The following is a 12,539-nucleotide window of genomic DNA, read 5'->3' as shown; positions in this document are numbered from 1 at the left end:
AATTTTCCTAAAATAAAATCCATTCCCTTAACCCATAGTTATTAACCAATCCATACACCAATACATTTAAAACCAAACAATTCTCCACAATACTCTTTCAATACACATTCAAATAGCATATATCTGGCAATCTTTTACATCAATGTGTGATCATAGCTCTTTAGTCATGTGTTAATCCACTGCTCCAGAGTCTCCCACAAGATTCAGCCTTGCTTCAAATCAGACTCATTGAATCACCAACTTGTAAAATAGTTCTGTCCTTTTTTCCAACAAACCATTGTAACGTTAGTGATAAATCTTGAACAACCATTGATGATGTCAGTCAGCAACATCCAAAACTGTCCATTTTCACCATTAGCAGTATCATGTGTTCCAGATATATATATTTTTTGAAAATGTGGTTACATCTGTATTAGAGTTTCAATCTCTCCTATTCTTATAGTATTCCACCATACGACCAGGACCCAACATGCTCATGTTTCGCTATAAAAGCGTCATCAGGGGTCTTGAATTTGGCTCATCCAGGTGGTGGGGTAGTCAAATACCAGCGATGCGGTGGTGAGCTAGAACTGCTCATATGAAGAAGAGAACACAGTTGGCCAGAGAGAAAAGATTTGTGTAGTCAGGTCCAAAGCCTCGACATCGGTGTTGGCGTCGGTGCCTTTGGTGTCAACATCGGCATCAGGTGTTGCATTGACATGGGGTGCGTCGGTCCATATGGCTGTAAGACCCTTGCACACTTGGAGTGACCATGCATAGAATGGGTCTCCACCTGCCTTGATGCCAGCTGCTATAAAGGCCCCCTGGACCAATTGGTGTCAAATTCAACCCTGAGGTGATGAGAGGACTTGACGTTGTCCCCTTCAGCACTGGGGAGCATCGATGTCACGCATTGAAAGAAGCATTGGCTTTGATCCCCCTTGACACATGGTGCTGGGAGCTCAGGGGTACCGAGGATTTCACTGGTCCCCGAGAAGCATTGGCTCTAGGAGAACTACTTCCCTTCCATACAGGAGGTGCCGATGAGTGGGTCTCCACACAGCCAGAACCAATCAACCGCTTCGACCCCGCAGATTCAGCAGCCTGCTTCTACACTGGCACCCCAGCCTTTGCGATGTCGACCCTCTATGAGCGCCTCCGGGCCTTGCTCCCTGAGCTTTTGGCGGGGTTGTTCCAGAGTGCATCGGCATCTGGAGTGTTTGCGCTAGCCATCCCTCTTCCTACAGTCCTGCTTGGCCATCAGCCTACGGTGAGGTCTCTGACGCTGATGCCACAGGTGGTCTCGGCGTTGACTGCCACTCATGTTGGCACACCTTCGACGTTGGTGGAGGAAGCTTCACTGGAGTCGAGGCTGGAGCCGACACCTCAACACTCCTCTTGGGGTCATTTTACCTCTACGTCGAGGTGGGCTTGGTCTTAGCCATCCCAGGAGGAAATTTTGGCTGACACGAGGAGTGCTCATGGGACTCAGAAAAAGATTCATGGTACTTCTTGGAGGAGGAGTCCTATGGCATCTCATCTGATCCCTCCCCTCCATAGGAAAGGAGGAAGTCTCCACTTGAGAACCTTTCCTTCCCCTCTATTGAGCCACTTGATTCCTGTTATTTGAAGTACTTGTCCTGGAAGGTCATATTTTTGGTGGCTGTTACTTCAGCTCGCAGGGTCAGTGAGCTTCAGGCCTTAGTGGTGGATGCACCTTATATGAAGGTCTATCATAACAGAGTAGTCCTCTACGTTCACCCTAAATTCCTACCTAAGGTTCTGTCAGAGTTCCAAATGAACCAGTCGAATGTCGCCAGCATTCTTCCCCCAACCTGGCAAATGTGCACTGCACACCTTGAACTGCAAGTGAGCATTGACCTTTTACTTGGTGCAGACTAGGCCCTACAGACAGTCCACCAAACTTTTTGTTTCTTTTCATCCCAGTAGGATGGGGGTTGCCATCAGGAAACGCAGCATCTCCAATTGGCTGGCAGATTACGTTTCTTTCACTTATGCCTATGCTGGGCTGACCCTTGAGGGTCATGTCAGGGCTCACAGTGTCAGAGCCATGGCTGCGTCGGTAGCCCACTTCAGGTCAGCGCCCATTGAAGAAATTTGCAAGACTGTGACGTGGTCTTAGTCCACACATTCACATCTGATTACTGTCTTGAGCAGGATACCAGACATGACAGTTGATTAGGACAGACAGAGATGCAGAATTTTGGGGGGGTCTAGAGTCCAGCTCCACCCTCATAGACCCATTTTCTTCTGTTTCAGGCTGCACTCTCACCCAGTTGTATATAGTTTCAGGTTAATTACTTTTTTGCCTTTACTGTTGTGAGGTCCAATTGACCAGTGGTTGTTGTTTTTGGTGAGCCGGGTAGCTAGGGATTCCCATCTGTGTGAATTGTAGGCCTGCTTATTCTCGGAGAAAGCAAACATACTTACTGTAGCATGTATTCTCCAAGGACAGCTGGCCTTATATTCTCATATACCCTTCCACCTCCCCTTGGAGTTGTCTCCTTTTTATTATGCTTTATATTGTACTGCTGGTCTCATGCTCTTGCAGCGGGCGGGAAGGTACTCGCACATACGTGATTTAAGCTTGTTACATGCTCCAGACCAGCAACGCAGACCTGCATTACCTATCTATGAGAATATAAGGCCTGCTGTCCTCAGAAAATACCCGCTATAGGTAAGTACCTTCGCAGTAAGGACAGCTGATCTAATCTAATGATCACACTTGTATACCACCTCTTCCCTATAAAATAGAGGCCAAAGTGGTTTATAGAATCATAATTAAGTAACAGAGAATCATAATTAATTAACAGAGCCAGAATAAAAAATTCTGGCAGGAATAGTCAAATTAAAATTAAGCTTCTTGAAAATTTGTGAAACAGGAATGTCTTTAAATTTCTCCAAAACTGAGGATAAGAATCACAGTAATTAATGAGATCAGGAAGAGTATTCCAAACAGAAGCTGCCCTATATGAGAAGGATTGCGCTAAAAGTTTTGCACTATTGGGGAGGGTTCTGGGTGCCTGTTTTATAAAGGCACATAGATGACTTTGCTGCCTTTGTGGAAAAGGCTTAAATTAGGCACTCTTTACGGTTTCTGGTTTAAGATTTTATATACCATCTTTCATTTTGGTAAAAACAAGGTGGTTTGCAGTCATAATTAAAAGTGAAGAGTTTGAACAGAAAAGGATGCCTCAATTTAATAGGACAGAGAGAGCAAGCTGCTAATTGAAAAGATTAGCGAATTAAAAAAGAAGAAGACAGGAGAGTGTTCACCGATGGAGAGTCTCAGACCCAGGCTCCGTATGCTAGAGATGAATCTTTACAGCAGATTAGTTGCAGAGTAGGAGGCAGAGAATTCCATAGAAGGGGATCTGGAAAGAAGAAACCGCTCTTTGTAGTGGATTTCAAGTGAGCTGAAGATGGAGGCGGAGGAACCAGTTAACGTCCATTAGAAGAATGAATGTTGCAAAGGGAAATAGAACACTAGGCAGGGAATAACAATAAAAGGCTTTGTGAACCAGTGATTATGAAACAAAATTTTAAGTCAATGGTGATGTATGAACAAAAGAGTGAAATGATCAAATCAAATGAATAGCTACATTTTCGATGGTCTGAAGACATATGTGCAGATAGGATGGAAGACCTGCATAGACTACATTTGCGTAGCGTAAACAGCTGAGGACTGTTGCATAAAGAAATTACATTTGTGCTGAGGGATCCAGGAGGCTACATATGGACCGGAACTGACGCAAAGCCCAGAAACAACATTGTACAACGGAGCTGACTTGAGGTTTAGAGGATAGAGTCTGGTCAATAAGAACACTAAAATATTTAAACGAACTTACTAGAGGAATGATTGTACCATTTAGCAGCGGAGCAAAAGCTGGTCTAGATGATGAACTAGAGATCCAGCAGGCAATTGATTTGGAGGGGTTGAGAGCCAGGTGATCTACATTACTACAGACTATGTTGTGTAAATATTTTTGTAAGCTTGCTGTATTACTGGTCTAGCTTATGTACTTATAAGAAGATGTGAAGCATAAATAATCTAGACACGTGCATTTATATGCTGCTTGCATGGGTAAATATATAGAATTCCAGCACGTGCATAAGTGTATACTTAACTGTGAAAATGCCAGCAGGGTGCCTAAGCACTATTCTGTAATGACACAAGCAGATGACATAGAGGCATATTTTCAAAGCACTTTGGGAGGCTAAGTTCCATAGGTTTCTATGGAACTTTGGGAGGCTAAGTGCTTTGAAAATGAGCTTGTTTGTGTATAAATATAAGGAGGCATATACGCTACTTACACATATAATTTATAGAGTACTGTAAGTTATGCGTATCCCTGCCGCATTTAGGTGCCTGCAGTTATATCAGGTCTATGGCTGGTGTAACTTGGGGCATGTAAATGTGAGGCACACTGATACCAGGTTAGTCTAGTATTCTATAATGGAATCTGAGTGGTCAGATACTGTTATAGAATAGGCTGCCACCATGCAACCTTGGGAAGCCTAAATGGAGTCATTCAGTTGCTGAATTGCCTCCATAGAGGGTAATTCTATAACAAGGCACCTCCTTTAGGCACTTGTTATGGTGTCTATTTTAAGCTTATTACAAGGGGTCACATACATAGTAACATAGTAGATGACGGCAGAAAAAGACCTGCATGGTCCATCTAGTCTGCCCAAGATAAACTCATATCTTGAATTTGTACCTGTCTTTTCAGGGCACAGACCGTATAAGTCTGCCCAGCAGTATTTCCCGCCTCCCAACCACCAGTCCCGTCTCCCATCACCGGCTCTGGTACAGACCGTATAAGTCTGCCCTCCCCTATCCTAGCCTCCCAACCACCAACCCCTCTTCCCCCCACCTGCTCCGCCACCCAATTTCAGCTAAGCTTCTGAGGATCCATTCCTGCTGCACAGGATTCCTTTATGCATATCCCACGCATGTTTGAATTCCGTTACCGTTTTCATCTCCACCACCTCCCGCGGGAGGGCATTCCAAGCATCCACCACCCTCTCCGTGAAAAAATACTTCCTGACATCTTTTTTGAGTCTGCCCCCCTTCAATCTCATTTCATGTCCTCTCGTTCTACCGCCTTCCCATCTCCGGAAAAGATTTTTTTGCGGATTAATACCTTTCAAGTATTTGAACGTCTGTATCATATCACCCCTGTTCCTCCTTTCCTCCAGGGTATACATGTTCAGGTCAGCAAGTCTTTGGTCATACGTCTTGGAACGCAAATGCCATACCATTCTCGTAGCTTTTCTTTGCACCGCTTCCATTTTTTTAACATCCTTCACAAGGTACGGCCTCCAAAACTGAACACAATACTCCAGGTGGGGCCTTACCAACGACTTGTACAGGGGCATCAACACATGATGCAGTGAGTAGGTTAGGATGTGCTTCTGAAATTAAGCTATTTCTAATTACAGTTGAATGATCAATTAGTTTATGGACAAATCATTTTTACTGAAATCGCACCACAGGATGATCTCCAAGCAACAGATAAAGGAGAAAGAAAAATTACAAGCAGCAGAAGACAAGATGGCAGACAATTCACCAAAGAGGTCAATGATACAAGGAAACAGGATTGTGGTGAAAGAACTTACCCAGTTGTTGGTCAAAGCACTGGCTATAAAATTTGAAAAGATCTTGGAACGGTTTGCAGAGGTATATCTTGCCAATTATTTGATCCACATTGAAGAAGCTGAATAGCAGGTAGTGGTAATGGAGACCAATGTGTGTCACATAATGCTGGAGTTAAAAGCAGTTCACACCATTCTTTAGCAACAAGAGGAAAAATTTTTGATGACCTAGAAAACTTTTTGCCAGATGTAATCTGTGATTTGTGTGTCTGCCTGAAGCTATTGGGGATCAAAGTTTGGCTGGATTTTTGCAAGACTGGTTTCTCGAGTGTTGTTGCTGGAAAACTTTACCGGACCTGTGCAGATAGAGTGGATACATCGTGTGGGCCCTCGGTGAAAGAACATGAACCGCTCATGAATAGTGATTATGAAATTCTTAAACTACATATACAAGGCAGAAGTTCTCTATAAATATAAACATAGTATGAACTATAATATGAAGGTTTGAACATTCAACTCCTCCATAAGATTGTCTGCAAAGTGTAAGTAATTTGGCTTGGTTTGCAATGTGCTCCATACTAAACAAATAAGGTTTGCCTTATAGTATCCTGCAATTCTAAAAGTTTGTCACCAAGGTGAATTGATCCCTCTGAGGATCTAGAAATGACAAAAAATGTTTACATTCTCAGTCTTCTGCAGGCTCAGATAATGAATCATGAGGTAAGGACCTGGCCGATTACAAGATGCGGTTTCACTTGTAAGCGTTTGCTGAATGCAGTGTTGATTTAATTGCTATTATTTGGACCAAACAATTCTTGGGAAAAAGTTTTTGATATGATGAAATAAATATGAATCTATCTTTGTCGTGATATCGTAGAATTTGCAGAGTTTGAACAGATGGGACTAGTTGATTCTTGGCCACTCACACTGAGGAACAGCATTAGCAACATTGTTGATATTTCCTTTGCCCCTTCCCCTCCCAGGTTCTTGACACCATTCTCCTTCTCTCCTACCATCTGCTCACTTCCCCTCTTCCCCTCTCTCCTGTCTTTTCTTCCCCTCTCCTATTTTCTATTTTCTCCTTCCTCCCCCCCTTCCCTTTCTGCACTCACTCCATCCATTCACTTACTTCCCCTCCACTACCTCCCTTACTTTATGAATTCTGCTCCTTTGAGGAGGAAGTGATGGCTCTGCATAGTATGGCAGCCTAATTCCTTCGGTCCCACTTCGGACACACTATTAGTTGCTTTATTCATCTCCATTAGTGAATTTTCCTATAGAATTCAGAAAGCCTTGATTTGCCATATCAGCAAGATCACGAGTAAGTTGTCTACTTCGCAGAAAAAAGACATGGAGTGCTCGTTGGGACGAGTTGGAAGCAGGGCTTCGGGGCACCATGTGTCACTGGCACGGCTCTTCCCTTCTGACTCAGACTCTGTGCTCTCATTTTAATGGAATCTAGGCTGCCTCCTGAAAAAAAGGCATCTCCAATGAGCTGCGAAAGTTCTTGCTTGGGATACAAGTGGACAGTAAAGCATTTAAAAAAGAGATTCTATACCGTATCACAACGCTCAGCTCAGACATCCATGAACTGGGAGGCCGGGTAGAAGATATTGAATTGAAACTAGATGAACATGCAGAATTGATCTTTTCTCATACCTCCAGTATCCAAGATATGGCGAAACAGCATGCAGACCTGTCATACAAGCTGGATGGCCTGGAGAATAGGAGACGCTGAAAAAAACCTCCGATTTTGTAGAGTGCCAGAGGGAGGACAAACAGAAGATGATCCAGCTATAATCTGGGCCATCTGCGTTACTTTAATGGGCTCTGATGCGGGCTGCATCCCATTTGATTTGGAGAGAGCTCACCGTTCTTTGGGTCAGTGGGCAGATAACAAACCATGAGACATAATTGTACAGTTTGTCAGATATTCAGATAAAGAACTTGTACTGGGAGTTTGTGCCCGACAAACTCCTAGTTTGGAATATAATGCTTCAAAAATCACTGTGTTTCAAGACTGATATTAATTTACACTGCAGCAGCGGAGGTTGATGAAGCCCACTTTGGACATTTTAAATAAGGAACATATTTCATACAGATGGGGGTTTCCCTTCTCTCTAAAGTTTGCCTTGCAGGATAAACAGCACCGGGTGCAGTCCCTGGCAGGCGCATGGAAACTTCTCCATGCGGCGGGGCTATCTGCTTCGGCCTCACCTCCGAACACAATCCAGCTTATTTTTGAAAGAGAAGGCCGGCCATCTTCCAACACAAATTGGGAGTTGGCCGGCCATCTCTCAAGGCCGGCAAAATCGGCATAATCGAAAGTTGATTTGGGCCGGCCTCAACTGCAGTCCATCGCGGAGCCGGCCAAACTTCAAGGGGGCGTGTCGGCAGGGTACAGAAGGCGGGACGGGGACGTGCTTAAGAGATGGCCGGCTTCGCTCGATAATGGAAAAAAAAAAGCCGGCCCTGACGAGCATTTGGCCGACTTTACTTGGTCCCTTTTTTTTCACGACCAAGACTCGAAAAGGTGCCCCAGCTGACCAGATGACCACCGGAGGGAATCGGGGATGACCTCCCCTTACTCCCCCTGTGGTCACCAACCCCCTCCCACCCAAAACAAAATAAAAAAACATTTTTTTGCCAGCCTCAAATGTCATACCCAGCTCCCTGACAGCAGTATGCAGGTCCCTGGAGCAGTTTTTAGTGGGTGCAGTGCACTTCAGGCAGGTGGACCCAGGCCCAGCCCCCCCCTATCTGTTACACTTGTGGTGGTAAATGGGAGCCCTCCAACCCCTCCCCAAAACCCACTGTACCCACATGTAGGTGCCCCCTTCAGTCATAAGGGCTATGGTAATGGTGTAGTTTTTCGTGTAGAGGTTTGGCACTTTCGTATCTCGTTTTTCCAAAAATAAGTCTGGCTGCGGTGTTTTGAGCGGTTTGGAGTTTCTTTATGATTTGTTCTTTGCATCCCTCATAGATTGCATTACAATAGTCTAGGTGGCTTAGTACCATTGATTGTACCAAGTTGTGGAATGTTGCCCTCGGGAAGAAAGGTTTTATTCGTTTGAGTTTCCACATTGATTGGAACATTTTCCTTGTTGTAGTTTTCGATTGGGTTTCTAGCATGAGGTTTCGGTCGATGGTAACTCCAAGACTTTTTAGGCTGTCAGAAACAGAGAGGGTGTAGTCTGGGTTTGTTCGTGTTGTATTGGGATGTGAGGATGAGACAGTGTGTTTTCTCTGCGTTTAGTTTTAGTTGGAATGCATCCGCCCATGAGTTCATGATTTGCAGGCTGAGTTTGGTTTCATTGGTGATTTTTATTGGGTTTTGTTTGAAGGGGATGTATATCATGACATCATCTGCGTATATGTAGGGGTTAAGTCCTTGGTTGGATAGGGATGTGGTTAGTGGGGTCATCATTAGGTTGAATAGGATCAGTGATAGTGTTGATCCTTGGGGTATGCCACAGTCTGTATTCCATGGTGGTGATATGTTCGAATTTGATTTAACTTGATAAGTTCTGGTGGTTAGAAAGCCCTTGATCCAGCTGAGTACACTTCCACTAATCCCGAAGTAATCTAAGATGCTTAGTAGTATTTTATGGTTAACCATATCAAACATGCTTGACATGTCAAATTGTAGGAAAAGTAAGCTTTTGCCTGCTGCAATTTCTTGTTTGAATTTGGTTAGGAGGGTAATTAGTACTGTTTTGGTGCTGTGGTTAGAGCGAAGTCCAGATTGTGATTCGTGTAGTATTGAGAATTTGTTTAGGTAGTCGGTAAGTTGTTTGATTACCATGCTTTCCATCAGTTTGACTACCAATGGGATAGATGCTATTGGCCGGTAGTTGGTGATTTCGTTTGATTTTTTTTCTTTGTATCTTTGGGTATAGGGGTAAGTAGGATGTTGCCGTTTTCCTTGGGGAAGAGTCCGTGTTGGAGCAAGTAGTTTAGGTGGGATATGAGATCTAATATGAAGCATTGAGGAGCGGATTTTATTAAGTAGCTGGGGCAGGTGTCCAATTTACAATGAGTCTTGGCGAATCTATGGATCGCCGGGGTGAAGAGGGTGAAGTTTTCCAGATTCGGTCCGCTGGGTGTTCATCGAGAGTTGGATCCAAGCATTCAATAAATTTCTCTATGTCGGTGGTGTTCTGTGGTTGTGTGTTGCGTTGATTTACAATTTTGTCCTTAAAGTATTTAGCAAGTTCGTCCGCAGATGAGATGTCTGTGTTGGTTGTGGTGACCGGTGTAGTGTCTAGTAGTTGTTCACAAGGTGATATAGTTTCTTCGTATCTTTGTAATTGTGTCCTATTTTGGTCTTGTAGTATGACCTTTTGATTTGTCTTATTGCATATTTGTACTTTCTTTGAGTTTGTTTCCATGCGTTAAGTGTGTGTACATCTTTTATTTTTTTTCCATGCTCGTTCGTGTTTCCTAGTTTGCGTTTTTAGTTTTTTCAGTTCTTCGTTGTACCAAGGTAACGAGTTATGCCTGCATGAGGTTCTTGTTTTTAATGGTACTATTTAATCTAATATGCTTCTGCATCTTTTATCCCAGTCTAGGAGATAGTATATCGAGTCAATTTGAGATGGCCATTCATTATTGTAGATCTTTTCTCATAATGTTTCCGAGTCTATTTGGCCTCTTGTGGTGTAGGTCGTGTGTTCTTGTATTTGGTTTGTGCCTTTTTTGCTCCATTGAAGGGATAGGTTTAGTTTGTAATGGTCTGACCAGTGGCGTACCTAGGGGGGGGGGCAGTGGGGGCGGTCCACCCGGGTGCATGCCGCTGTGGGGGGTGCCGCACGCCTGAGGGCTCTTCGTTTTCCCTCAGAGGGAGCATGGAAACGAAGAGCCGACAGGTGCGCGGCACCCCCCCCCCCAGCGGCGTGCACCTGGGGGGGTTCTTTCGCCGGGGGGGGGGGTCGCGCTGCACCCGGGGGGTTATTTCGCCGGGGGGGGGGGGTGCGCTGCACACGGGGGGCGGGGTGCATCGGCGATCCGCCCTGGGTGTCAGCGCCCCTAGGAACGCCACTGGGTCTGACCATGATGTGTCCGTCCAGTTAGTATCTGATATTATTAGGTTTTGGTCTGTGGACAGTTTGTGTGTGAGGAGGTCAAGTGTGTGCCCTTTGACATGTGTTGCTTGCATATATGGCAGTTTAAGGTCCCAGAGTTGGAGGAATTCTTTGCATTCCCATGCTTTGGTGGAGTTTGGGTCTTCTAGATGAAGGCTGATGTCACCTAGTACTAGTATGTTGGAGTTTGTTACGCAGGTGTTTGATATGAAGTCCATGAAGTGTGATTGGCCATCGTTCCAATTTCCTGGTGGTCTGTAGAATAATACACAGCTTAGGTGGTCAAGCAAGGTTGTGTGGTGGATTCTGATAGAGGCAATTTCAAGTTGGGATGTTATGGACTCTGAGGTGGTTAGGGTAGTGAAGTGGGATTGATGAATTAGTGCTATCCCTCCTCCTCTCTTTTCTTTCCTGGTCCAATGAGTAATTTTGTATCCTGGGAGATCATCATGAGATAATGAGACTGAATGTTTGGGGGGGGGGGGGTTTGCAATGACCTAATAATACTTTCCCATTATTCTTTTTGCAGGTACATTTCATTGTTTCTGAAAATATGTCTTTCAGTAGCAGAGTGGAAGAATTGTCTGGCATCAGGGAACTCGCAAATGAAGCAAAAAAGAAAAATATTTTGGTTTATGGCCTCCTTATGGATTACACAAAGGTATGCAGTTTCCAGCAATTCACTTTTTTACAATTTCGGGAGTAGCATGTTGAAATTTTCATCCACCCAAAATCAAAGAGGAATCTGATTGAAACAAGACCTTGTTTTGAAGATTCTTGCCTGTACATGTTCTATACCCACAGTAAATGTTAGTTTCTTGACTTGAAACAGAAATGAAAAATTACAAAGGTCCTGCTGTTTTATTTTATTTTAAAAATAGTTGGAGGGATAGCAATGTGTGTGTGTTTAGGGATAGGGTTCAGTGCAACTTAAGTAATAGAAAATATTGTGTTTCTTATCAGGTGAAAAAGTGTTAAAATACTGTTCCACTTTACAGTAATATTTGGCAGGTGGGCGGATGAAAAAGCAATGATACATTGCTTGAAAATTAAACTGAATTGCTGTCTCCAGTACAAACAAATTGCTTAGGCTGGAGGCAAAATTAATCAGCAGTATAATGTCTTTGTATTCCATTTTGGAAGATCTGCATTTTACAAACAGTATTCTGCTTTGCCCCTAGTTCATCTAGGGATTCATTTTCAAAGCACTTAGACATACAAAGTTCCATAGGTTACTATGGGGCTCATTTTCAAAAGAGAAAAACATCTAAAAAGTATCATAAAGCACCATTTGGATGGATTTCTTCTCAAAATGTCCAAATCAGTATTTTGAAAACCTGCTTTGCAGATTTCTATATATGCATTTTGTCTGCAGTGCGTCCAAATCACAAGGAGATGTTTCAGGGGAGTTTCAAAGGCAAGCTTAGGGTGTGCCTAACACTTGGATGTTTTACAGCTATAATGTAACAAAACAAAAACGTCTAGGGCGAAAACTTCAAAGTTTTGGTCTAGACCTGTTTTTCTAACAAATAAGACACAAAAAGGTACCCTAAATGACCAGATAATCACTGGAGGGATTCAGGGATGACCCCTCTTACTCCCCCAGTTGTCACTGATCTCTTCTCACCCCCCAAAAAATGTGAATAAAAATAGTACTCACCAGCTTATATGACATCCTCAGATATTATAGCCAGGTCCATTAGAGCAGCATGCAGGTCCCGCAGTAGTGTAGTGGTGTGTTCAGTGCACTGTAGACAGATGGACCCAGACCTATACCTCCCCTACTTGTTACACTTGTGGTGGAAATTGTGAGCCTTCCAAACCTCACCAGAAACACACTGTACCCACATATTGCTG

General features: G+C 43.8%; 1 protein-coding gene across 1 annotated transcript in view; it reads left to right on the top strand.

Moving 5' to 3' along the window:
- The window catches only part of CRPPA (CDP-L-ribitol pyrophosphorylase A), a 252,691-nt gene that overhangs the window by 186,449 nt on the left and 53,703 nt on the right, over positions 1-12,539 (top strand). The window contains exon 9 of the mRNA XM_030201326.1: positions 11,212-11,343. Within this exon, the coding sequence (XP_030057186.1) occupies positions 11,212-11,343 (132 nt within the window). The remainder of the gene's footprint in view (positions 1-11,211; positions 11,344-12,539) is intronic.

The sequence above is a fragment of the Microcaecilia unicolor genome, chromosome 1 (genome assembly GCF_901765095.1).
Source record: "Microcaecilia unicolor chromosome 1, aMicUni1.1, whole genome shotgun sequence".
Taxonomy (NCBI): domain Eukaryota; kingdom Metazoa; phylum Chordata; class Amphibia; order Gymnophiona; family Siphonopidae; genus Microcaecilia; species Microcaecilia unicolor.
Note: the sequence above shows the minus strand (reverse complement) of the source record. Positions and strands in the feature narration are given on the sequence as shown.